The sequence below is a fragment of the Lonchura striata genome, chromosome 2 (genome assembly GCF_046129695.1).
Source record: "Lonchura striata isolate bLonStr1 chromosome 2, bLonStr1.mat, whole genome shotgun sequence".
Taxonomy (NCBI): Eukaryota; Metazoa; Chordata; class Aves; order Passeriformes; family Estrildidae; genus Lonchura; species Lonchura striata.
Window position 1 is genome coordinate 113,596,108 of NC_134604.1, and position 27,764 is coordinate 113,623,871.

At 42.4% G+C, this 27,764-nt stretch overlaps 1 protein-coding gene across 3 annotated transcripts in view; it reads left to right on the forward strand.

The window, feature by feature from the left end:
* Positions 1 to 23,301, forward strand: part of DSCAM (DS cell adhesion molecule) — a 445,883-nt gene extending 422,582 nt beyond the window's left edge. For 2 of the 3 annotated variants that reach the window (XM_021527473.3, XM_077781698.1), the window contains exons 32-33: positions 3,187 to 3,489; positions 22,328 to 23,301. In XM_021527473.3, the coding sequence (XP_021383148.2) occupies positions 3,187 to 3,489; positions 22,328 to 22,671 (647 nt within the window). In that variant the 3' untranslated portion in view covers positions 22,672 to 23,301. Of the gene's footprint in view, positions 1 to 3,151; positions 3,490 to 22,327 lie in introns of those variants that run through there. The other variant, XM_077781696.1, reaches the window with a different exon arrangement.
* The last annotated feature ends 4,463 nt before the right edge of the window (positions 23,302 to 27,764 follow it).

Here is a 27,764-nt window from a genome sequence, read left to right on the forward strand (position 1 = left end):
CACATCCTTTGAAACACATCCTTTGAAAGACAAGGTTGTAAATTTTCCTGTAGCTTCCTGAACCAAAAAGCAAAAGTAGGAGAATTTGACTAGGAATGGACAATATTAGTCAGCAAGAATATCCTTGAGTTGTATTTGGAATGATTTTAGGATTTGAATAATCTTCAGGTTAGTATTTTTATTTTCCTGTTCATGTAATATGTTCATTCTCAGTGGGAAAGAGGGGAAAAAAAAAAGGGAAACTCTAGAATTAGAGTCCAAGTAAAAATCCATTCATAGCACTGAATTCTGCAGCAGCTGGCCAGGATTTCCCTGAGAAACAGCATGGGGTTTATTCCTCTAGATGGCAAGTTTGGAGACCCTGAACACATAGTCTACCTGCAGCCCTCCTCTCTTGATGCCTTCACATCATAAATGCAACTGAGGGAAAAAAGCTTTTTCCACTGTCTTATGCTGAAAAAGCAACCAAAAAAAGGCAAATAAATGAGTAAAATTTTAACTAGAAGAACAATCATAAAGTAAATCTAATAAAGATTAAAAGGGAAGAAAGGTAAAATATTTCTCAAAGGGAAGTCTGACCAAACTGAAGCCAGGCTTGCTCTGGCTTCCTCAGGAGGAATTGCCAACTGCCTCTCCTGATTTTAGGAGAAAGGTGTTCACAATGTGTTAGAGCTACCAAGCAGTGGATGTGAGTGGCCTTTCACCTTAAAAATCAGTTTGACTCGTTTGTTTTCTGTATAAGAACAAGTATCTGACTTCACTCATATTTAGTAATTAACAGCCTGGAGTTCTCAATGTTCCATAATTCACCCTCTTAAACCCCTATGTTTTCTCCATGGGGTAATGGCAGTCACTAGATTCGTCCAGCCAGCTGACAAACTTCAGGTAGAATTATCATGCATTTTTAAGATTATTAAATATACAAATCTAAATATAAATAGAAAATCTCCTCTCAGAAACCCTTTCTGTACACACTCCAGATTTCAGGTGCATTTGGTTGTATTCCAACCTGTTGTCACCCAAGGATATTTTCCAATGTGTGTGGCAAAGGGCAGAAATTAAATTTACTACATCCAATTATGTAAACAGACTTTATAATCTATATTTTAACAAGCCTACTTTTCTACTCTGTGTCTACCTTTGAGCTCATGGTGATTTATGTGAGGGATAGCAAGCTTTAGATCAAGAAAGCTTTTCTTGTGCCAAAAAGCAGCTCTATTATACCACTTGGTTTCTGGGAAAAGAGTAGAGCCCATTTAATTTAAGTGCTTCAGAAGTTTAAAACTTTCAAATAAACATATGTAGCCAAATTATGTGTTCAGGAATCAATTGAGCTAATGTGCACATTTGATCACTTCTCCAATCTGGAGTTCAGATTTCAGGAGCTGGTTGATGCAGTTGATATTTGGCAGAATTTAGCACTTATCAAAACAATTCCAGGCTTACAAAGCAGCAGCTTTTGAGCTCAGGAGAAATGCCTGGCAGCATTTCATAGCTGTGACCGAGTTCTAATGTTCTAACTAGAGGCCATTAGAAATTTCCTGATCAATCTGTACTCATGAAGTTCAAGAAGTTTCATAAAGCTCACCCCAGGCTTGGATAAACTTCCATCAAATCTAAAGCAGGTGTTCAGGCAGATTGGTTCTGGAATATTCTCCCTCTTGGCATGGGAATATGGGAAGCTGCAGGTCCTGAGCTTCAATGGACCAAGCTGTGACCTTTGCATGACCACGATATTCACACGCACTGCTCCATGGCACTGGTCAGCTGCTGCCTCCTGGGAGTTTCCAGCTGACCAGAAATATGGGAAGACATCACTGAGGCCTGATGTACAAATCAAATGTGAAAAATGGAATGATGTTTCCTGTGGGTGGAAAGAAAAAAAAAAAAAATCAAAAGAAACCCTGTTAAGTTCTGGTCAGCTCCAAATCTTAAGCAAGTTACAGCATCTTGAAGAAGTACTTGTCATTTTAAATAATGGATGGTCATGTTTAAAAGTGGCAGGAGTATCATTCTTTGTACACAATGAAAACTGATGCAGGGGTGCAGGCACACAATAAAAAAAGATAAAGATTTGCAATAATGACACGCTTGCCTCTGGCTGCTGCAGGAGGTCCATTTTTATGAATTAGCTATTACACTGTGCCTGTTTATTGAACATCACCAACAAGCAATGTCTGAAATTGCACAGATTTTGTGATGGAACACGACTTCTGCCCAAGGAACTTTTCAAAATCGTCTCCTCTTCCAGCCCGCTGGAGTAGAAACACTGTGGGTGCAACAGCCCAGAAATTCCATCCCTGCAGAAATGAGCCCTGCATTTCCAGAGTGCTTTTTAATGTATCAGTAGCCATTTACATCTTCAATAAGAGTGTTGTTTAAGAAATATTGATAGTCTCAGAAACTCATCAGCAGAAAAGAACAGCTTGTAGGTCATAATAACCTGTGTGTCAAATATGAATTCCCCCATTAGCTTCAGCAGCACTGAAAAAAGGCAACTGAGTGACTGCAGGCTGTAGTTGCCAAATATTGCTTTCTGAAGACCTTTGTTCCGAATGAAATGAGTTTGTGTTTTACCTGGTGTCTAGAGAGATAATATCTGAGAGCTACTGCCTTCCTATTTGACCTTTGCTCTTAGCACTTTCCCAAAAAAAAAAAAAAAAAAAAAAAATATATATATATATATATCCTATATATATATATATATATGTATAACAGAAGCAGGACCAAAATGACTTTCCTTTCTCACCTGTACGTAGCCCCGGTGAAATGTTTCTGAGATGCATTAAACAGATAATGTAGAAGAGCTGTTTCTTATTTTGCAAAATCTGGTTTCTGGGTTTGAAACCTTTTGAAGGCATTTCAGATTTAGAGAAATCATTTTTTGTTGCAAAAAGTAATATTTTTAATGTAGTAAAGGTTATTTTTTATATATATATAAAAGAAACATGAATTTAATGCTAAAGCACCTAATGCTGCTCACGGGATAAAGCTTTACTTTAGATTATCTGTAATTGTCGAGTTTCTGACTAAACTAACACTTGTGGAGGCATTTGATTTAAATAACCTTGATAATTTCAAGGGCTCTCTGCATTGCTCTGAAATATCATGCTCGTGGCTTTCCTCCTAAAAAAAATAAAGGACTGTGCAGATGTTTTCTCTCTCCCCTTGCTCCCTGGTGCTCAGACCGGGCGAGGAGCAGCATGGTCTCCACAGAAAGTGCCTCCTCCACCTACGAAGAGCTGGCCAGGGCCTACGAGCACGCCAAGATGGAAGAGCAGCTGAGGCACGCCAAGTTCACCATCACCGAGTGCTTCATCTCAGACACGTCCTCGGAGCAGCTGACGGCAGGGACCAACGACTACACGGACAGCCTGACGTCCAGCACGCCCTCCGAGTCGGGCATCTGCCGCTTCACCGCCTCCCCGCCCAAGCCGCAGGACGGAGGGCGCGTGACCAACATGGCAGTGCCCAAGGCGCACCGCCCAGGTGAGGACAACACCTGGGGCACCCCAGGGAGGGTTTCAGCCCACGCCCAAGCTGGGAAGCAGGAGAGGGTGGGATGCCAGCATGGTCAGGGAGATAGAAACGGCGATTGTTTCGCACGGTGGCTTGGGGGAATTTTTAGGGTGTTGTAGGAATGCGATAACTCGTTAGGCTAAACAATCTGCTGATGGTGTTTTTCCACCTTGCTTTTCTGTTCCTCCCCGGGATGGTGTGTGAGGAAGATGTTTTTATTAATTAACCAGTCAAATAGAATGTGTCGTGTCAGTCTATTTAAGCCAAAGTTTCCTTTCCATAAAGGCCTTCTTTTCTTCATTTTATGATGCGTCCTCGTCTGTTCTTGTGTCATTCTTGACACAAGGGTGACAGTCCTTGATGCCTTTTTGGGCTACCTAGTAACAGAGAGCAGAAAAAATTATGGAATAAAATGCAGATAATTTATTGAAGAGCCTTCAGGTACATTTCAGGCAGACAAAGACCCCCCAGGAGCTACATCAAAATGGATTAAGTGGGTTTCTATACTTGTATAAGTTTGATCCATTTGAATATTGGGGGTTAATCTTCCAGTTACAGCTTCAGGTAATGAAGTCATTTACCCCAAGTTTGCTCCCTGCAAACTCACTTTTGTTTACATCTCCTGAGACCTGACACATTGAGGTGTCCTTGATTCCCAGGCATGGAGAGGAATTGTAGTGTCTGACCAAAATGGGAAAGCAGAAGCTGACACTCAATATGGATTTACAGCTATAAACTAAAGAATTGCAGGATTATAAATATATGAAAAATATAAAAGCTAAAATCCTAATCCCAGCTAATGAAACACGTGAGCATATTCTCCCACGCACAGGAAACGTGGGAATTTAGGAGCAGAAAGAGGCTGGCTGAGCCATCAAATCCACTCCTCACACTTGCAGCCATCAGGCCGTTGACCCTTCTGGGATAAATAAGACCATATGTGGGTGCATCTGCCCATCTCCAGCTCAGAGCAGCCTCTAATAAACCCTGTCTCACTGCACTGCTTCGTGCTTGGGAGCAAAAGTTGGCTCTCATTAACTGCTCATAAGGACAGATTGCAGGAGCTGTGCTTGTCCCTTCTGCCTCGTGGCTTGTCAGATGTGTAACAACCCTTGGGTGATGTCCTGGAGCTGTGCCACACTCTCTCTTCGACATCACCTAATATCAAACTTGGGATAGCTAAATCAGCAGGGAACAGAAAAATAAGGAGAAAATTAAGACTTCAGCTCCTTGCTGCTTGAAGGGATGTTGCAATGTATTTACAAGGGTTAAGCCAGATGTGCACCAGCCAGGCTGCTTCTAAGTTTGTTTCCAAAGCCTCAAGAATTTGTCAAAGCTACTGAAACATAAATTGTACTAAATTGAAAAAGAAGTGACTAAGAAACCAAATACCAAGACCACAAAAATTAAATAACAAAAAACTATAAAACATATAGTTTTATAGTTTAAACTATATGTTTAAACTATAACCAATCATATACTCCAGAAAATACAAACAAAAACAAATAAACAAAACAAAACCACCAATCAAAAAATGTATACTTAATAATTTATAAAATCTTTACAGATCTATATATATAATATAAACAACAAACAACTTCTAGTTAATCATATTAATCAGTTATACAGAAATCCTAAATTTCCCACAAAGGTACTTGAGGTACATCCAACTCTAGGGTTCAATCACATTTCCAGACCACAAACATGGTGTTTCTAATGATACTTGAGTTCCCAACAGCACAAGCAGGTTATTTGTGGTACTCTGACATCAAGCAGGTTATAAAATCTGAGAAGATTTGTCAGTTTTTTTACAGGATACAGGATGTGACCACAACAGAGCAGGATTCAAATGGGAAAAAGACATAATTATATTTGTTTGCTTTCTGAAAACATGATTTATTTTATTTTATTTTATTTTATTTTATTTTATTTTATTTTATTTTATTTTATATCTTTATTTTGTATATTTTATTTTATTTTATTTTATTTTAGTACATAATTTTGTCAATGTGAGTGCTGCTACTCAGATCCACAGAAAGCAATCAGTGGTGCTCATCTATGTAAAAAAGGGTAATGAATAATCTCTGGAGAGTTCTTTTTTCCAATATTCACCATAACAAGCACTGCTTGTGAGGACAGATGAATGGAAGGGAGACAGTGGGATGAGGAAGGGTCATTTAAAAGCAAGAACACTGAACAGAAAGCATCAAGGATTTGTCTGGAGAAAGTTAAAAGAAAAATGTGGGAAGAAAAAGCCCAAGCAGAAGGTAGACAGTTATAATACTCAAGGCAGGAAATTAGTGTGTCACACAGATAGATAAGAGGGAAAATAAGTAAGAAATAAAGTACTGGGAGAAATTGCTGATTTCTGTATAGTCACAGGGTAGAACCTCAAACCCAGGAGCTGTAGAAATAGATAAAGATAGAAATATTTTTCATTTCTAACTACAAAGAAGTAAGATAAATATTTGTCCCTGCTCTGCTAAAGGGAAGCATCTGCATTCACAGCTAAGGCAAAACTGAACTCTTTCCCTTCCAAGCAGTCAACAGATATTTTTTATCATTTCTTTAACAAATATCTCGCCCTCTTTCCTTTCATGTTCCAAATACATTACTTTTGCATATTTAGTATTTGGAAATATTCTAATATATTCCATATAAAGCTGATTTTCTTGAGGGCAGATAGAACCAAAATTTGGTCCCTGTGCTTCAGTAAAAAATCTTCCAGGGATAGAACAATCCTAGAGCCCCTCCAGTGATTTACAGACTTGAAGTCATGTTTAGCTCTGCTATTTTTAATAGCTTTATTTTTTTTTTTCCTTAGCTTTCTTGCTTAGCTTTAACTTTGCTTTGCAGCAAGGAAATTTAATATATTATAAAATTAATAATTAGCTTCATTACCTTGAAAGATTGAGTGATCCAGTGGGGCAATTTGAATTCTGGCCCATAAATATTGAATAATGCATTATTAAAGGTCAGTTTATGAAGAGTTTTAAACAAAACATATGGATAGAAAGAACTTTCACCAGTAGCAGACAGACCAATATTTTAATTTTCAAGTCAGTGAAGAAACACTTACTGGGCATCTTTCTTCTTTTACCCACCACTTCAGAAATTTGCCAAAGGTAATTTGTAATTCAAATAGAATTAATCAAAGTCATTCTCCATTTAAGGACGTGGCGAAAAATAAAAAACTTCAGATATTTGGTTTCAGTAGAGGAGAACATTTGAGATAAATCACTTTGCTGCTTCAGCACGCCTTTATTCTTCCTTGAAGTAAATCTTTTCTTTCAAGAGAACTTTCACCTGTTTTCCTGGTGCTTTGCTTTTATTCTCAGCCAATTCAATCTTCCTGGGAAAATGCCACTTTCAATCACTTCAGCCTCCTCTACCTAATTTCTTTCCTCCCTTTTCAAACTGCTACCTGTTGCATCTTATGGGTGCAGTAAAGTTTTGAGAGTTTGCAATAAGTACTATTTGTCTTTCAAAATAATTCCCAACAATTATAAGGCAGTCTGACTAAAGACTGTGAGAAAAACTTATTTTGATAAATGGGGCATTTGGAAATGAATCCACCCAATGGAAAAAGCTGGAAATTAACTCAAAGAAAGTAAATATGGAGTTTGCTGGTGAATTGCTGGGGATGGAGCTGAGGCTGAGAGGCTTCCTGGTTCCTGCATCCTCCTTCTTGTCCTTCTTGAAGACAGGAGTGGCATTTGCTTTTCTCCAGTCTTCAGGCACTTCTCCCAATCAATGATCAATCAAAGACTATGGACAGAGGCCTCAATGGCATCTGACAGTTCCCTCAGCATTTGTTAGGCACATTCCATCAAAGCCCAGGGATTTACATATATCCAGCTTGCTTAATCATTCCCTCACCTGATCCTTGTCCACCAGGGGTGAGTCTCTTGCTCCAAACTGTTCCATTAATGTCTTGGACCTGGGATTCCTGAAGGCTGCTCTGGCCACTGAAGACTGAGGCCAATAAGGGGCATTCAGGGTCTCAGCCTTTTCCATGTCCTGTGTCACCAGGTTCCACTCAGCACTGGGGCCACATTTTCCCTGGCCTGCCTGTTGTCACTATAAACTTACAGAAGCCTTCCCTTCCCTTCCCTTCCCTTCCCTTCCCTTCCCTTCCCTTCCCTTCCCTTCCCTTCCCTTCCCTTCCCTTCCCTTCCCTTCCCTTCCCTTCCCTTCCCTTCCCTTCCCTTCCCTTCCCTTCCCTTCCCTTCCCTTCCCTTCCCTTCCCTTCCCTTCCCTTCCCTTCCCTTCCCTTCCCCCCTTCTTCCTTTTCCTTTTCCTTTTCCTTTTCCTTTTCCTTTTCCTTTTCCTTTTCCTTTTCCTTTTCCTTTTCCTTTTCCTTTTCCTTTTCCTTTTCCTTTTCCTTTTCCTTTTCCTTTTCCTTTTCCCTTTCCCTTTTCCCTTTTCCCTTTTCCCTTTCCTGTTGTCTTTCACATCCCTGAAAAGTTTCAACTTCAGCTGGGCTTGGGCTTTCCTACCCACATTTCTGAATCTTTGGACAATGTCTCTGTATTCCCATTGGATTATTCTTGCCTGCTTCCACCCTCTTGGGTGCTCCCTCTCTGTGTCTGAGTTTTGCCAGCAGCTTTTTGTTCATCCATAGAGGCCTCCTAGAATTTTTGCCCGAGTTTCTGCTCACTGAGCTTGGAGAAGGTGATCCTTGAATATCAACCAGCTCTCCTGTGCTGGTGGACACTTTAGCTGATGGTACAAGCAGCTGTAGATGTTTTCTGTATCATTGTCCTCACACCAGGACAGAAGTTTCTCAAGTATATGGAGAACATTTTTTTAAGCAGTCTTCAATTAAAAAAAAAAAACAAAACAAAACAAAACAAAAAACCACTAAACTTCAGGAGTTTCTCTGAGTTTTCAAAAGTCCTACCTACAGGAAATGGAACATGGTAGATTTTTTAAATTAATTCCAACATTTGATGTCTTGAAAGCATGTCACACACTTCCTTGTGTTTTAATCTTCACAACACTGGAAGACTTTAGAAAAAGATAAGATTAGATTAGACCTCATCTGCCCAGACCTTGAATGTGACTCCCTGTACGTGGTGACATTTTTCAGGAAGCCATCAGAACAGTCATGTGTCCCAGGAGGCACCTTAAAAGAGAAAATTGAAGCAGTAAAAACAGCACAGCAGGATTTTAAAGCTGTGGGATAAATCCTGTCCTTTACAAAAGTGAATCTTCTCAGCTCTTGTGCAGTGTTAAAATCCTTCAAGTTGTAAAAATGGTGGTAACACGTTGTTTTCATTGCCTCTTTCTCAGCATCAAAACTCCCAGAAGTTTGGGATTTGGATTATTGTTCTCCTCCCCACTGCTGTCATTAACTACCAGTTCAGTTAGTAAGATCAGGCCCTCAAGAAATCATTTAAGCAGAGCAAAACTGAGGCAATTTTTCATATAAATATTCATAAATTTCAGCAATTGCAACCCCAAGTTTACCTGTGAGGTTGACAAATGAGTCAGTCCCTCATCCTCCAAAAAAGAGACAAAAATTGGAAAGAAATGCACTCTCTTCCTACCTCCCACTGTGCCATCAAACAGCCTGTAATGTAGATAAATGGTATATAATTGTAGAGGTTCAAAGAGTTTCATAATAATGTTCCTTTTTTTCTGTTTTAAGAATAATAATCACAAATTGAGTTATCATAACAATTATTCTTCACTGCAATAAACATTGCTGGAGCAGTTTATTAAAAATAGATTCCCATTATTATCATTTTAAATCTCAGTAATAGCCTCAGCCAAGAAGCCTGTTGGGTTTTTTCTTCTCTTTACTCCTAAATTATTGTGCTGGAGAAAAGAACTGCTATTAACTGGGAAATATTTTGATATTTTTGCATCCCAAGTACTATTTATGTCTGGGGTTCTTTTGTGGACAGACCACTTACTTGTATCCCCTGGCAATGGAGTTCATGCTTGGAAGGAATAATACCAGACAAGGGCTGGAATGGGAAATATCTGGAAAATTTTCATTTCTTTCAATTTGCAGAAACTTTCTTTCCCACAGGGGTGCTGTAAAATCAAACCCCCAATTATATTTTTTTTTCTCTTGCTAATCAGCAGTAAAAAGAACCTTTGCTTATTTTTGACATTGCCTTTAAGAGTTTGTTTGGCTTGGACCAGGAATTCCCCTACCTGATGTCAGAAAACAAGTTCAAGGTCATTTTTGACCATCCCACCTCCTCAGAAGTGGGGAGAGATCACATGAATGTAAAACCCCTGAAGGACTAAAGCATCCCAAAGATGATCCCAGAGAAGAAATGCCTCTCAGGGATCTCTAGTAGATTTGGAAATCCACTTAAAGCATCCCAAGATTTTATATCTCAGAACTTCCTCCACAAACTTTCAGCTGGTGAAAGGAACCAGTTTGGAAAGAAATCGTGAGTGGGGACAAATGGCATTTTTGGAGAGGCAAACTCTGAAAAAAAGATTTTCCAGGGACTGATTTCACAGCCATGAAGACGTCAGAGACACCCCACTCTCCGTAGGGAACCTGAGTGCTTTCCTGGTCCTTCCATGTGCACAAAGCAGGGGCTTCCCTTCCCCCAGCTCCTGCTCCCCTGGTAATGTTTTCCTCCTGCTGTCCTTGTGTTTTTGGCTGGTGGGCAAGAACTTTTCTCTCCTCTCCATTTTCCATCCCTTCCCCTTGGCCCCCATGTCCCAGAGGAGATTTGGCCAGCTTTGACATTGCCTTTTGACATCAGCCCAAGGCCAGGCCAGGCCCGCTCTCAACCAACCCCTCACCACCCAGATCTGGACACTTTTTGGGTTTTTACAGCTGGGTACCTCAGTCCAGCAGCCCGAGTCCAGCCCTTAAACCTACTGCATATTAACCAGGAGAAAATACTGATTTAACCTCTCCAGCTTTGCTGAATGATCAGGTTCTCTCAGTTTTCAAATGTCTTAATTAGCATTCTTGACCCAATTTAGAAGTTTCGCGCTGTTTTGACTAATCCTGGTGATGGAACAGCAAAGCCTTAACATGTAGACAAGCCTTGAGCTAAAGAATGCAAGTAATTTTTTAAAAGATTTACAAGGGTCCCTTAAATGCAGTCTGGATATCACCTGCAGTGCCTAAATGTTGTTTTAAACACCCAAGTCAAGAAACAAATCTTCTTTTCCAGAATTCAGTCACTGCAGCTAAAAATAAGCTGCTTAGCATAATGAGAAAAATCAGAACCAGGCAGCAAGGGAAGGCACAGGATTTTTCCAGTGCCAGCCCCGTAACCTGAGACGTGAACTCCTTGGCACTGCCCTGTGAGTTCAGGGGTGAAGGAAGGAGTTCCTTCCCTCTGACACAGTGATTGGAGTCGATTTAGGGACTGATTTCTGCTGGAAAGATGCTGCCAGAGCTCCACCAGCCATGGCCATCACTGAATCCGATACAAATTCAGCCACGGGGGATTCAGCAAAGGCTGAGACTCCTAACCCACCTTTAGCCTCCTTTCCCCATGCCTATTATATTATCCCGACTAAAAATGGGGAATAATTCCACTAATTCCATGGTTTCCAGATCCAAAACTGAATTTCTTGAAGATGCAGAGGAATCTATGTATCTTTCTGTTGTTGATGTTCAGAAATCACAAAGCAAAGTACACAAAGGCTGAGATATGGGTTGTTTTCTGTGCTGGTTTTATATTTGCACTGTCTGGTTTCAAATACAGTAGAATATATATGAAAAATTATGAATATATATATATACACACACTGTATACAATGTATATGCAGAACAAAGAAATCACCATCCTGACTCTACAGTGGGAGACCAAGATCCAGTTTAGAGAGAAGTACATAAGGAGAGAAATCAAAATAAGCAGGTGGAAAAACAGAAGGACAAGCACAGAGTGGGCAAAAAAACCTTCTTGCCTACACTTTGAACAGTAGTAAATACTCTTAGCATGACTAATAATTTTTATATATACTTATGTGGTGTATTCTGAAATTACTCCCCTAGATGAGCATCTCTAATGTTTCCATATTAAATCCTTTTGTGTATGGAACACCTCTTGATTTTCTTCTGCACTGTTGGAAAAGCAGGAGGATGTCACAAAAGATAGACTGTGCCATTTGCTGCTTATCCTAGAAATGGCACATCAGTGACGAGAGGAAATTGCCTTTATCTTGTCTCAGGTTTTATTTCTGTGCAGTATCAGGAGCTTTTTCTCCTTCAGCTGAGGAAAGCTGAATGTTCTGCAGGGATGAAAACCATTTAATTCTGCATTTAATTTGACGTGACTACATACTCGATATCGTTGGCTTTCGTTTTTATTCTGGTGGATTTGCAGACAGGAAGGCTCACACTGAAAGATTTTTAACCCTGCCAGTACAATAAAAATGAATTTAAACAGGCTCAGATCAGAAGCTGAAATATTCTGGGTTCATAAAGGAAAATGATATTGGTGTGAATCTTGAGTTTAAATAGGACAGTTCAGTTACAAGGTTTCTGTGCAATTGTGATATGGGAGTTCCATTTTAGGCACTACAGAAGATGCCTGCAACATACATTCAAGTCATTGGTGGCACTGGACCAGGTTTTCCAGAGAAGCTGTGGCTGCCTCATCCCCGGATGTGTTCTGAGCCAGGCTGGACTGGGCTTAGAACAATTTGGGATTGTGGAAGAATTTGAAATTAAATGATCTTTAACATCCAACTCAAACCCTTCTGTGAGTCTGTGATTAAAGTAATCTAAATTATTTTTTAAATTATCACCAATGAATCAGTGATATTGGTGTTAAGAAGAGATTTTTTAATTAGAGGAGAGAAACAAGTGGTACCAATTCCTCAAAGACATTGTGAGGAGTATGTAGCAGCAAAATTACCTTTTCCTGTTGCTTCCTAATTTATTCTTCAATTTGATTTGAAAATTAACACTAACTTTGAAAAAAAAACCCAGCATCCCAAACTGTGCTAGTTCAGGATACTCTTGGGGGTTTTTTTGCCATTTCTTCCAGACTAAAATTTGTACCTTAGGGAAACATCCTCCCTCCCCCTAAGAATGCCCATTTCCTCTCTTTTGATTAGCAACAAGATCTTTCTTATTAAAATGAGGCATTTTTAAATTTTAATTTAATTTTGGTTTTCTAAAGTGGATTATTTGCTTTGTGGTCCATATATATACATACACACACACACACACACAGAAAGACATATATATATCTATAAGTACATATAAAGGCTGCAGCTCTTAGACTGCCCATGTTGTCTGTAGCTTTAGACACATTTGATTGAGCAGTAGTTACTGAAGAACTTTAATCCTTAAAGCAAGGATTACATTTATCAGTAAATTTTCAGCCACTTTCATGTTCTTACACTAGTAACTTCAATATTCAGTTGTTCCAACTACCAGCAAAAGTTCCAAGTCAAACCAATTGTCTACATCAATTAACACAACAGATATTTTAGAACACTTCTGTTGTGTCCCTAACTTGAACTTCACTTCTACAAAACCTAAATTTTTAATTTTGAACATGCCAAATAATTTCACCTTCACAGTGTTGGGACACTGTGTGTGTGATTTTTGCTGTTAGCCAGCCCAAGGTAGCCAGCAGCAGGAGTTTCCATCCAGACAAGAACAGATCCAGCCCTGCTTTAAGGTCCTTGCTGATATTTACAGGCATTCCTGGTTTAATTAAGTCAGGCTCTGTTATTCCCCAGTGCCAAGAGGACCTGAGTGTAACCTGAGCTCTACAGGAGAGCTGGCTGAGAATGGAAACCAAATCTTACCTGCAAGAAAGGTCATGCTTGTGCTCTTCTTGGAAATTAAAGCAGGAAATCATGCCACTAGAGAAAAAAGCTTTAGTTTTTAACAGTCCTAAGCTGAGCGTAGTGATGGTCTGTGCCATCCATGGAGGAGCTGTATGTGCTTTAAAGCACAGCTCTGCAGATGGATTTCAGCATGAAATATTCAGCATCCCTAATTTAAATGTGAGAGCTGTGAGAACCCCTGGTCCCAGGGGATTAATAAACAAAAATGCAATGCTGCATCTCATCAGCACCACTCAGGGGATTCAGACTAATGGAACTGGGGAGACTGAGTCACAGAAATTCCCCCCTAACTCAGCAGAGAGCAGGGCAGTGCTGATATTGGTTCCCCTGCTGTAGCCAGACCTGCCCTGCCCTGTGAGCAGCATTTTTGCTCTCCTGTTGTTGTGGCATGGTCAGGTTTATCTCTGAATTCATCAGGAATGGCTCAGAGCCTGGATGTTGGAAAATCCCAGCTCTACAGAGACGGGGCAACTGAGAGGCATTTTAAAAGATTTTATTCCTTTATCAGTCTTGTAGAAGGGTGAGACGCAAGAGATGTAAAGCTCAACACCATTCTATCAGAAGCCAATTTATTTTCTGGTTACAATTCCTTAGAAATGTTTTTCAGCCTATTAGCTTTTGCCACACAGTGCTGCTAATACTTCTAACACCACCTAATTATTTTGAAAATGCCAAATAATATCACCTTTACAGTGCTGGGACACAGTGTGTGTGATTTTTGCTGTCAGTAGCCAGCAGCAGGGGTTTCCATCCAGACAAGAACAGATCCAGGCCTGCTTTAAGGTCCTGTTACTAGGACCTTATAAATAATAGGTCACCTATTATTTTACCCCACATGGTCTTCCTACAATGGATCTTTCACAGTTTTGATTCTCCAATATATATCTGGTCTTTTTGCAAGGCCATAATTTGAAACTTGTTTTTCTCTCTCAACCATGGCATCTCTATTCCATGGCCTTCCTAAATCAGCACACCTTATCTCAGAGTTTGCATACAGATGTTCAAGGCTGTGTGAGTTTTCAGTCAGGTTTTGAGAGTCCTTTACTGTTACAAATCCATTCCTCACACCTGGAGAGGTCAACAGAGCAGCTCCTGCTGATTCCAGTGAGCTCTGAAAACTCCTCACCTCTCCAGCTTCTGTGCTGAATCCAGGCTCCCAACACATCTCAGGAATAAACCTGTTTCCATGGAGCCACGATCGAGTTAACCCCCAGCTGAAGTGATGCATAATTGAACATTCACTGCACATAATTCACTGCACCCAGGACCAGCAAATGAGTTTTAAAAGTCCAGCCTTGCTAACCAGGGGCACCTCACTGAGGTTTTCAGCATGGTTTTCCAAGTTTTCCCAGCCACTGGGCAGGAGAGTGCTGTCTCAGAGCATCCTTAAAAATGCATGAAGCCGCTTGCGTGCCAAGGCGCAGACGGAAAGGGAGCGCTCCTGGCCTTACCTTTTCTGTCACCATTTCATTATTTATTGACAGATTTGCTGACTTTAGTCCTGGAGTGGGTATTGATTGACATGGTGAGGCCCCTTTGACATGTTTTTGTAACTTAGACGCCTCATTCAATCCAAGCAGGAAGGGATCAGCTGTGCAGGTGCACCAGCCCTGTGAGGCTGGACATCCACGTGGTTTATCCATAGGGTCTGAATCCATCTGATCCCTGGAGTTAAGCAACTTTTCCTTCCTTACTCAGCTCAGTGTCAGAGAAGCCCTTAAAAATCCATCAGTTCTCCTTAAAGTTACTGCTGGGAAGGACAAAGCATCTGGCAGGTCTTTTGAAAGTGCAGCACTTTGTTAGAAACCCAAGTTCTTCTTAGAGAAATGCAAACCAAAAACGTGCTTCAATTCCTGTTCCATTAGATCTTCCAGGAAGAGGTAACAATGTGATAATCAAGGCTCCTGCCATCCTCTCAGGCAGCTGCACAGAATGTTGTGTCAATGGAGTTCAGATGGATGATCTCAGTTCAGCTACAGCAGTCATGCTTTTGCTTTAAGACATCTTGATCAAAGGTTTTTTCTTGGAATCAGAAGGCTTAAATCTAAATAACAAAATGAATCACCTTTTAAAAAAGAGAAAAAAAATCCACATTAGTTGGAATCCTCATTTTCAGTCACTTAAACCTAATCTCCAGTAAGTAGAAATCAATTTAAAGTCTTGCTGAAATCAATAGAGCCAGTGACTTATAGCAGCAGCAAATTTGGATCTTGAACTACAGATTTCCTGATAGCCTGGTGTTCCTTAAGATATAACTCCAACAATTGTAGTCAACAGCAACTGTTGTTTTTTATTTTGCTCTGTGAATCACAACTGGTATTTTGAGTATTTTTATGAAAATGCCAGTTCTAGCAGACTGCAACATGAAACATTTAGCTAGGTGTTATGGATCTCCAAACCATCCATGAGGGTGCAGTTTTGTGGAGAAAGTTATAAGGCACAGCCCTGCAGGGGTGACAGGGAATTCTGATTTCTCCAGCTAAAAAATAGGAAGCCTGACTATCTCTCTAACAGTTTTTCACCTATTTAGGTGAAAAATGTAAACAGCATAAGGGTGGGGTGTTTTTCTGCCTGCTGAAACACAGAAAGAAGGACAAGAGGATGTGATGCTGTGGGTCAGAGAGCCAGAAAGGGCACGTTGGCAGCTGAAATGAGTCCTGCATTCAGTCACTTTCAAAGCACTTTAATCATTTTTCCTGGGCACCTGAGAAGAGGTTGAAGCTGCTCTGGAGAAGGGAAGAACATGTGCCTGCTCTCACAGCAGCTTTTTCACTAATGAGGAGGCTGTGCCCTTTTCCTCCTTCCTTCCTTTCCCCTTCTGCTGCTTGGCTGTTCTCAGACCTTCTGCCATTTATTCTGGATCACCTCAGAGGATTATTAAATCCAGTTTTTGTCTTGAAAAAGTGGCCTCAGCAGGAGCCTGTGAGCTCCTGAATGTGCTGATAAATGGTGTGCTCGTGTTGACAGAAAGTGAGCTGAGATTCCCACTCATATGGCCAGTCATTTTCACATGGAAATTCCATCTCCATTTCCATTACTGATCAACACTGGCTCTAGACAGTGGAACCCTGGCATTCAAAGCACTCTCCAGAAATTTTTACTCTCTACTCGTGGCATTTTGCTGCAAGAAAATAACAATTAGCCACGGAATTGGGAAGGCAGCTCCACACTGAGCAGATCCTGGCGCCTGTATCAGCCAAGCAAGGACTGATCCTCTTCCCCTCCTCCCCTTCTTGGCCGAGCAGGACCCAGGACCAAGCTAAGCAAATAATTGGCTTTATTGCTCATGAAGTGTGCTCCTGGCTGGTGCTGCAGAGCCCTGCAGGTGAGGGGATGGTTTCGGCGCAGTGCGGACGCGAGATGGACGGGGAGGGAGCACCAGCAGGTTTCCACCACTGACAGCAGCAATTGTGAGAAATGTTACTGCTGCTATCAACCTGGCTTCAGACCAAGCTGCTGCTGTCCAAGAAAGCTTTGCCTGCTAAGTTTTTAATGGTGTGTCAGTTCTGGATGTGACAAAGGCTTGTGAGCATCACTTACACTTTTTTTTTTTTCAGCAAACCTCTCACCTTGTCCTTGTAAACCCTCCACTCTTTCCTTGTTTCTAATGCAGCTTTTCCCTTATAGGCAGTCTTTGTCCTGAAAAACAGCCTGTGAGTAGCAGCAAAGGCTTCACTGATTTATTTACTGTGCTAGTGAGCTGGAAAAACCAACTCTAATTTTTTAATCAGCATAAACCTGAGCTTGGAACTACGTCAGCAGCTCTGTCTCCTTTGCTTCCTTTCAAAGGAAAACACAACATCCCATCAGTGCTTCCCCTTCCAAAGTCAGCAGGAGCCAAGAGATGCCCCACAGAGTGGGACTCCATCTGCACAGCATCTGTACACCCCCAGCACTTCACAAGGTCATAATTTGCTCCTAAATCAACATAATTACATCAGCACCTCCCCTGAGCTAACAGGGCTGTAGGGACTCAGCCCTGGCATGGTTTCTGATCCCATGGAATCACCCCAGAGAAATCTGAGAGCTTTTTTTCTGCCCACTCACCTCTTGAAGCAGGATGTGTGAGTGCCCTATTCGAGCAGTCTAATCCTTACCTTTGTTAGATAAAACCCCCTGTCATGGTCACCAGCCCTGCTCCTCAAAACTTTCTGAGATAATCTCTCAAATAGCACAGAATTTCCTCCACATGGCAACCAAAACTTGAAAACCCTCAGGCCATCACCCTCACTGATGGTATCTCTGTTGGAGTGCTGTGAAGACAAATTGCTTTTGCTTTAGTGGAAGTTCTGATTCATGAGAAAATGCATAGACCTCTCATGTAAAATCCTAGTAAGAGCATCTTTTTGAGCAGTCTGTGATGATCCTTGAATTGAAAATAGCACAAATCCTTAGATTTTTTTTTCTGGAGTAGATGAAAGCAAAAAGAAAAACACCATGCAAGCTCTCTGGCATTTGGAAGAGGAATGAGGTAAATCTTTTGGGAGAAAGGAGTGCTTCTGAGCTTGGTTTAGTTCTGCAGACAGACAGCTATTTTGAAAAAAATCCAAGAAAAATTCAGCAGTGATGTTTTTCCCTGTTAAATTCATCGCAGCCCTTCCCACACCTGAAGCTGACCTCTGGAATATGGCTAAAAATGTCTGTTGTTTTTATTGCAAAGTGTTTTATATCAGCTTAGTTGTACTGAAATAAGGATAAATTCTTTTTATTCAGTGTCACATTAACTCAGAAAATACTCCCTTTTTGGTAGAATGTGTTGCTTATTGCAAATATCACAGTCAGTGATTTTTAGGGTTTGTTTACAAATATTTATTTGAACAAACATTCTTTAAATGTACTATACTAAATAATTCATTAGAGGGTTGGCCATTAAGAAAACAAAAAAAAAAAAAATTGAGGTAGTTTTGGCTTAAATTGCAGCATTCAGATTTGACTCGTTACTTATTATTTGTGTACAAACTCAAGGTTCTCATACAGCAAATTCTCCTTTCTTAAAAAATTACAGAATCACTGAAAGGTCAGGGTGGGAAGGGACCTCTGAAGATCATCCAGCCCAAACCCCACTTTTAAAAATGCATCAGAAAACTGTAGTTTTAGAATGTCTTTTGTACTAATTAAGCCAAAATGCATGAATTATTAAACATGCTCATTTACAGTGCTCATGCACTTGAAAGGTTTGCTTTCATTACTAATAAGGCACAAACATAGCTGAAAAGAGGTAATTAGAGCATCAAAGGCAATGAACCATCCTGAAACTTCATGGTGTTTGCCCAAAAAAACATCATTTAGCTGAATAGCAAGAAACCAAAAAAATTCCTATACTGTTGTGTCCAGAGGACAAGGACCAAAGTCTTCCAGGCAGCTCCAGAGAAAAAGCAAGACGCCTTTTTTTCTTCTCACAAATACCTTCAGAATTGATGTGGGAATGGCAAAGGTGAACCCCTGTGGTTGCATTTCATAGATTGTGTTTTCAAGTCAGAAACCCATTAGTTCTTCTAAATCAAAGACTTTTTTTTTTTCCCCATCCTGTGAGACCACTTCCACCATAGCACAGAAGAAAAAGTTCCATTCTCAAAATTTTTCTTTGCCAGTGATTTTAATAATGTGCCCTGTTTTACAAGCAGTTGCAGGGAGAGATGCTCCTTGCAGATGAGAAGGAGCACTGATGCTTTTTATGATGGGAAAATGTGTACATCACATCAAATAATGAGGGCTCTGCACAAGCCATGTCAGAGATTGTGCTTTGAGTACCCAGCTTTGGAGAACAAGTTACACTCTGTGGTTTCTCATTACTGAAATCCTGCTGGAACTTTGCCCCCAGACATTTAGAAAATTGCAGTAAAATGACTGCATATTGTTTACACAGATTATTGACTATGCTTTCTTATGTAGATTTAAGGAGGGGGGAAATAAAGGTCTTTTTTACATAGCTCGGAGCTTCTAAATACACTTGAGAAATGTCTAGACAGCAGCTTGAAAACCAGCCTCCATCTCTGTAAGGTTCAATGCTCATCTTTTTTGTAGTCCACTGATAGCCGAGGCTCTCAAGAAGCAGCAAATGTGCCAAGGCACAGGAGCAGCACCGTGAGGCACCCACGGGGAGCTGCCAATGAGCCACGCTCCAGCTGCTGCTCCACACCAGCTCCTTCCTGGAAAGCCAGCCAAAAAAAAAGCAGAAAATGCAGTAGAAAGAGGGAGTGGGTGTAAAATGTCCTGGCTGGTGTTAACAAGGCAGTGGCAGCCCCTCACAGGCAGTGCTGGATGACAGACACCGCTGGGAGAAGACAATTGTTGTGGGAAATAGAAACATGGAGTGGTTTGGGTTGGAAGGGAGGGCAAAAATCATCCAGTTCCAACCCCTGCCATGGCAGGGACACCTTCCACTGTCCCAGCTGCTCCAAGCCCCAAATCCAACCTGGCCTTGGGCACTGCCAGGGATCCACAACTGCTCTGGGCACCTGTGCCAGGGCCTGCCCACCCTCACAGGGAACAATTCCTAATTCCCAATAACCCATCTAACCCTACTCTCTTTTAGTTTAAAGCCATTATTCCTTATCCTATCACCCCATGCCCTTGTCCCAGGTGCCTCTCCAGCTGTCTTGGAGCCCCTTTAGGCACTGGAGGGGCTCTGAGGTCTCTCTGGATCCCTGTCTTCTCCAGGCTGAACAACCCCAGCTCTCCCCTCCTATCTCCACAGCAGAGCTGCTCCAGGACTGGGTTCAACAAAGAACATTTTTCCTCTTCTGCTGGGGCTGAGGGATGCCAATGGAGCATGGGAGTGGTAGAAAAACCCCCCTTTCTGACCCCAGCAGTCTCTAAACATTCCTGGCAAGAGTGAGGTCATCACTTTGGCATTAGAATTAGTCCCAAAGCTCTCACACCTGCTGTTGCCATCTCCGAGGTGCATTTTGCTGGCCCTGACAGTGAAACCCCCACAGCTGAGGCAGCCAAGCCCAGCTCCTCCATTAGACAGAGGCAGAGACAGATGTGGAGAGCATCACTCCTACACTCCTACCTCTCTCCCAGTGGGGAGCAGTGGGGCAGGAACAGAACATCATTCCCCAGGATGTCACAGTGCTGCACAAGGCACAGCCACAGGGAGCAAGTGACACAAGAACTTCCCATCCTGGCTGTCTCTTCCCCTCGTGGGGAATGCTCTTTGGAGCAAACCAACCGCACAAGTGCATTTTGGAAGGACCTGGACTATAGAAGAACTGATGTGACCAGAGGGTCTGGGTGCCAAGGGGACAGGGCAGGTGTTGGGCAGCACGGATGTGCCCACGGGCAGCTTGGCTCAAAGCCTGGGGAGAAGTGCAGTGAGTTGGAGCCTCCCTGCTCCCATGTCCATGTCCTGCTGTCCTTCACCCCAGCAGCAGCAGCAGGAGCAACGCTGCTGTCTCAGCTGAAACAGGTCTGACATGCTTGAATTGTGCTTGGCATGAAAGGTACTGTAGGAGAATCAGGCAAACCAAGGAGTAAAACCAATTAAAGTTAACACCACTCCTTTCACAAGAGGCAATCAGTGTGATGATCATGACAAGCCTCCCCCTCTCCCTCCAACTCCACGGTGTGTGTCAGGCTCATCTTGAGATACTCCCATCTTACTCCACGGGGGTAAAACACCACGTGCTGTGAGCCTGTGCTGGAGATGCATCCAGAAAAAAACATATGGTGTTAGACTGTGCCTGAGGAATTTCTAGAGAAATAAACACAGATTCTGGCCAAATGCAACTCCTCAGCAATTCTCTGTCTGTGACCTGGAATTACAGATAGACAGATGCTGTTGGTCTTTTAGCTAAGACTTGCAGTGCCTTGACTTACGTGGGAAAGCAGAGGACCTGTTTTATTTTAGGTCATTGGACAGCTTTTAGCTGGGCTAGGAAGAACAAAATTGTTATACATTGTTTTATTATGAAAAACTGCTTTCCTGGTCTGTTGTTTATGCCACTGGCACAGGTCAGCCTTAATTTCTCCTGCTGTAAATAGATTATGGAGAGCTACACAGGTGGTGTGGTGCCAAGAGTCTCCTACTTTAAACATTCAGGATGCATCCCATCTGCAGATGAGACTCTGGGTTTGATATCAACCATAAAAAAAAAAAAAAAACCAGCTTCATACCTGCAGAGATCTGTAAAGAAAGGGAAATACTGTTCTGAACGCTCCTGTTACTGTGCTTTTTTTTCATACATAGGTGAAGTTACACCATCAAATATTTTTAGAAGGGAATGTCATTATGTGCCTGATTGCCTCTCATTTCCTTGAAGGAACATCATGAATGCCTAACAGGCCCAGGAGTCGAGGAAATAATGAATAAGATGTTTTCTTGACAATACAAAGCAGAAAGTTGATGCAATAGCTCAGGTGCCAGTCCCAGTGCATTTTGTTACCACAAAATCAGCGGCATCTTGGTGGTCACAGTGGTAAAAAATTATTAGTGAATTAAGAACAGTTATGGTGGTTTACAGTTAATTTTTGTTATATGAGGACAAGAATGTTTCTGTTTTATTTAGAAATCTCTTGAAGACTATAGCCTTAATATTCTTGCATCCATTTAAAATAGTTTAGTCATTCTACTCAAGACTGGGGCTTGTTAATTGGAATGGTAAAGGTTTCCATTTAAAATGGAAAATAAAAATTGGAAATTTACTGACCCTCCACATTTTCCAAGTTTTTGACAAAGGAAAATCAAGAGCTTTTTTGAGAAGTTCAGAAAAAGCTCATTTTATCTCCATGCTGTCAGTTCATGTAAAGAGCACTTCGCTTCTCACTCCATTGTGAAAACAAATATTTAGAGTGAATTCTTGTGGATCTGCCCAAAAGGAATTTGTTGCACAATTCTGTAAGATCATAGCACAGTAAATAGCTGACAAATAATCTATCAATCATAAATTCTGATCACAGATCCTCCTCCCCTTTGGCGGCCAAACCAGCTCGAGTCATTCCCGCCAGGTGAGCGCCACGCATCGCGCGACCCGAAATAAAGACTCACTTCTCCCTTTTGCCTCCCCAGGTGATCTCATGCATTTGCCACCCTACCTTAGGATGGACTTTTTATTGAACCGTGGCGTGCAGGGCACGAGCAGAGACCTGGGTTTGGGGCAAGCCTGCTTGGAGCCACAGAAAAGCCGAACCTTGAAGCGTCCCACCGTGCTGGAGCCGATCCCCATGGAGACATCCTCCACGAGAGACGTCCAGTCATGGCAACCTGGTGCTGTGGCAACGTTACCTCAGCGAGAAGGAGCTGAGCTAGGACAGGCTCAAGCAAAAATGAGCAGCTCCCAAGAATCCCTGCTGGACTCGCGGGGCCACTTGAAAGGAAACAATCCCTACGCAAAATCTTACACCCTGGTATAACGAAAAGAGCGTGGCTGGACAGTGGCTGTAAATATTTACACTGAAAAACAAAACAAACAAAAATAAAAAGTCCAATGAAAGCTACCTTTTTTTTATTGAATTCCAATATTTATAATTAAAGAAGAAGATTGCCAAAATATTTGACAAAAAAAAAAATAATATGAACGACAGACAGTGCAAAGACTCTCTTGCTTTTTTTCTGTCTGAGTGTGAGCTTCATCTGACTGGACATCTGAATTTTTGGGTAAAAGAGTCCAGTTTTCTGATCTTCACAAGCGTTTGTGTTTTTACTGATTTTCTACGAAGTGCATGGAGACTTAACAAAAACATTTTAACTGGAAGTTCCATCAGACAAGATTTAAAAGGGAAAAAAAATCACAAAAAAAAAAATCACCCTCTTTGTGAATTCAACAGGAACATTGATTTGGAAAAGCAAAAAGTCTTTTGTCATGTTTGCACTTTTTTTTTTAATTAGAAAATGGGTCCTTGATTGTTCTTTTTTTTGTTGTTAATTAGGATGAGTGATGTCAGTGGAGTGAGGAGATTGATTTGGGTTTTTTTTTTAATATTAATTTAATGAGACACTCTTTGCATTTTGTCTATGCGAAATAAAAGGGTCTTCTGCCTTTATTTGTGATGTCTGCTTCCATCACCTTTTGCTGTGGTTTTCCCAAAGTGTGATAATCATGTCAGTGCCATCCTCTGAGTAATGTGTTCTTGTGCCTTGGGAAAAAGGAACTCAGGGGTCACATTTTTGGACAAAAATTGGGGTTCACTAATCTTTTTTTGTTACCATGGGGCAAAGAGGCAGAAGAGCCCTGAGTGTTCTGAACGAAACCCACACAGGACTCTGAGCATTTGGTCCATCTCACACCAGGAGGCTTTGGTTCAGCTTCAATATTTTTTGGATCAGAAGAAATGCGTTGACGTTACTTTACTTCCTCCTTAGAAATGGATCTTTAGTCCATTTGGGAGCAGCTCGTATGGAAATTCTTTGCTTACGTAAGGACTGGGGTGGAAAAATACTGACAACTTTTCCCATAATAGGAAAAATGGGAGGAAAAATGTTATTCCAGGTCTTTCTCTAGAGGAAAAAAAAGCTTGTTACGTGGGAGCTGTCAGCTCATATTACTTTGTTGCATCCTCTGATTCCATGAGAAGTGATATTGCTTGTTTTATGCAGAGCATAAATGATTGAGCACCACAGTTGGTGTTTTTAACGCAACAGCCCTGCAGCCGCCTCGCTAAGTGGTTCCTTGTGTGTGCCCTGGCCACTTGTGTGTGTCCTGGCCAAGGCAACACAGAGCAGAGCATCCCAAATTGGTGCCAGCACATTGTTCAGCACCAACTGGAGGTACCAGCTGTGCTCTGGCAGCAGCAGAGCTCGGAGTGCTCAGGCAGGGTGGGAGCTCCCCATGATTCCCCTGGCTGTGGGCATTGCTAACGCAAACATTTCTGCACCGTGCTCAACTCAGATTGTTCCAAAACACAAAAAGTTCAGCAACGTGTGGTTGTTTTGTCGCTGTTTTTAATGGGATTGTGCTGTTGAAAGGGCACTAAGTGAGCAAAGTACTTTAAGTGTCTTGACATGAATCAGGTTGCGCTTGCACCCATAGCTTTGGTCTGCAGAGTTGAACAGAAGAGACCAAATGAAGACATCCTCAAGGTATGTACTTCTTCTAGACCTGCAGATTGCTGAGATGACTCTGCTCGGGGATCATTCCCCATCAGTCTGCATATCTGACCAATATGGTCATAAGCCATTACAATTATTTTTAAAATGCATCAAAAAATAAACAAACCAAACCAACCCACCCCCCACCAAAAAAAACCCAAGATTGCTGAGATGTCACTCCGCTCAGGGATCATTCCCTGTCAGTCTGCGTGTCTGACCAACATGGTTATAAAACATTAATTTTTTTTTAAAAGTACACCAAAAAATAAACAAACCAACCCCCCTCCCAAGACCCCCTCCAAAAAAAAACCACGAAAAAACAGCCAGCCTTTTGCCTCCAAACCAGAAATTAAAAATGAAATGTTAAGAATTACCCATGAAGTATTTTCAGACAGAATGAAGTAACTTTCTGTTAGCACCATGTTTTAGTTGATATGGGGGTGTTTGATCAAAGGTTGGGCTCAGATCTTGGAGGTCTTTTCCAAGCTTAATGATTCCATGAAAAAATGATTAAGCTATTCATTTGGTTTGATGCGTTATTTCTTTTTTTTTCCATGGAGAAAAATGGTGTTAATAAGAACCTAATTAAAACATGCAGAAAGAGATTTCTTTTACTATTTCCCATTCAAAAAGCACAGAAAATGAAACTTTTATAGAAGATTTTGGGGCAATTCAGTCCTATTTTATTCCCTCAAAAGTCTCTCTGCTGTGCTCAGCTTGAGGTGGATGGGGCATTAGCACGGCATGTAGAAATAAAAATTGATTTACTCAGTAGTATTCAGGACTTTTGAGTCTCCAAACACTTTCATATTCTATATTCAAAGCTTCCTCCTTGTCCTCTGTAAAAAGGTGAAAAGCTTTTTGGACAAAACCGAGGTTTGATACATTTGTTCCTGTGGCTCTTGGCTTCCTTCAGGCACAGGGGTGATGGGTCCTGTGGCTGCCCATCAAAACTTCAGTGACAGGCAAGAATGAACCAGCAATGGAGGCAGGAAATAGCCACATTTTAAACTGCCTGCTGATAGTGGAAATATTCCAACATCTCCCTACATCTACATTTGGCTGATGATCTGGAAAAGTGTCAACCGTCCTTGACTTAATGAGATTTCCTCCTCATCTGTATTCAATGTGCTTGCTAATATCCATCCTCCTTATGAACTGAGGATGCCTTTGGGGGGCCTATATTCAAATAAATCCACTGCAAGTCTCCTGCTGGTTGAAATCAGAGTGGAACCGGGCTGCTGCTTCCCACGGGAGGCCAGGAGCAGCAGGGAGCCTGGCTCCATGCCCGCATCCCGGCGGATCTTCAGTGCAGCTGTAAACACAATGTCCTGGCTTGAAAAGCCAGGTGTCTGCTAAGGAAAGCAGGAGCCTCCCCTGAAATGGAAAATACAAACCCCCTCCCTCTGAATTATTTTAATTTTGAAATTAAGGAGCTCTCAGGCAAAGATATGGGAATAGGAATAACAGTTCTTTACTAGGGACACTAAAAATAAAAATGCAATAGTACAAACAAACAAAAAAAAACCCCAACCGAGTCAGAACAGGCCCTGTCCCCCTGTGGGTCAGGGAGGTGGCTCAGTCCCGTCCCAGGGTGGCTCAGCCCTCCTGCAGTGCCAGCTGTGCTTCTGCTGGAGCAGGATCCTGCACAAGGGGGGAGTTTTCCTCTGGAGCTCCAGGGCTGGGGGAGATGGGCCTGGGCTCCTCTGGGAATGCAGTGGGAAGAAAGCTGCTCCTCTGGGAATGCAGGGGGAAGAAAGCTGCTCCTCTAGGAATGCAGGGGGAAGAAAGCTGCTCCTCTGGGAATGCAGTGGGAAGAAAGCTGCTCCTTTGGGAATGCAGTGGGAAAGAAAGCTGCTCCTCTGGGAATGCAGTTGGGAAGAAAGCTGCTCCTCTGGGAATGCAGTGGGGAGAAAGCTGCTCCTTTGGGAATGCAGTGGGAAAGAAAGCTGCTCCTCTGGGAATGCAGTGGGAAGAAAGCTGCTCCCCTGGGAATGCAGGGGGAAGAAAGCTGCTCCCCTGGGAATGCAGGGGGCAAAGGCTGCTGTGCTGTTCCCAGGTCAGATTGTATCCAGGTAGGAATGTTTGGCTCCTCCCCTGGGCAGAGCATCTCCCCATGGATGATGGAATTTTCTCAGCCATGCAGGGACACTCACTGGCCATGGACAGAAGATAATTAATAATTAATGGTCCATGGACAGAAAAGATCTCCTGGAGGGAGGATTGGCTGTGGGAGAGATAAAGAAAAACCTGCCAATGAACAGCAGAGAACTGCCCCACCTCTGAGAGATGGAAATAGAACACACACCCCCATTTCCAACCTAGAACAAATGAGCATGGGCCCATTGGCTTGGGGCTTTCATTGGCTTTTCATCTTCCCAGCAGATAGATAAACATGAGGCAGGGGATGGCAGGGTCTGCCTGTTCTACTCCAGTCCAGTCCAGGCAGAAGAATCTTTTTGGATCAGGGCATCCGGGAGCAGCCGAGCCTCTGCCGGATTTGCTGAGCTGCAGGACCCAGGTGACAGGAAAAGAGCTGATGTGTCTCTGCCAGCACCATTTTAATCCCTGGAAGAGAACCACAAAAATCCATGGATCCTGTATGCTTGCATCCTGGCATGTGATAGGCTTAGAATCATGAACCATTAATGTGGGAAAAGCCCTCCCAGCCCATGGAGTCTCAGCTGTGCCTGGTCCCCACCCTGTCCCCAGCCCAGAGCACTCAGTGCCACCTCCAGGCCTTCCTTGGACACCTCCAGAGGACTTCAAACCTCCCTGGGCAGCTCCTTCCAAGGCCTGAGCACCCTTTCCATGGGGAAATTCCTGCTGCTGTCCAAGCTGAACCTCTGCTGGCCCAGCCTGAGGACATTTCCCCTTGTCCTGTCCCTGTTCCCTGGAGCCCCTTCCCAGCTCCCTCAGGAATTCTCCAGCCCCTTCCCAGCTCCCTCAGGAACTCTCCAGCCCCTTCCCAGCTCCGTTCCCTGCCCTGGACACGCTCCAGCCCCTCCAGGTCTCTCCTGCAGGACCAGAACTGGGCACAGCCCTGGAGGGGCCTCTCCGAGCCAGCCCAGAGGGACAATCCCTGCCCTGCTCCTGCTGGACACACAATTCCTCATCCAGCCCAGCTGCCAGTGGCCTCTTGCCCCCCTGGGCACCCCTGGGCTCGTCACTTATCCCATTGCACCAAATGCCCTCTTGTAAAATATTCATGGCAGTGAAAACAGCAGCTGGCATCAGCAGGAGCTCTCTGAAGAAAGCCCTGAAGGTATCAGAACATCAAGGTATCAGTGTGAGCACATCTTGCACAAAACTGTGACTCCATCTGAGTCCCCAGGACGATTGGAGACTTTACTTCAAAAGATGAATTTAAGAGCTAAAATTCTTCCCTGTCTTCTGTCTCCTAGAAATCATCCCTCCT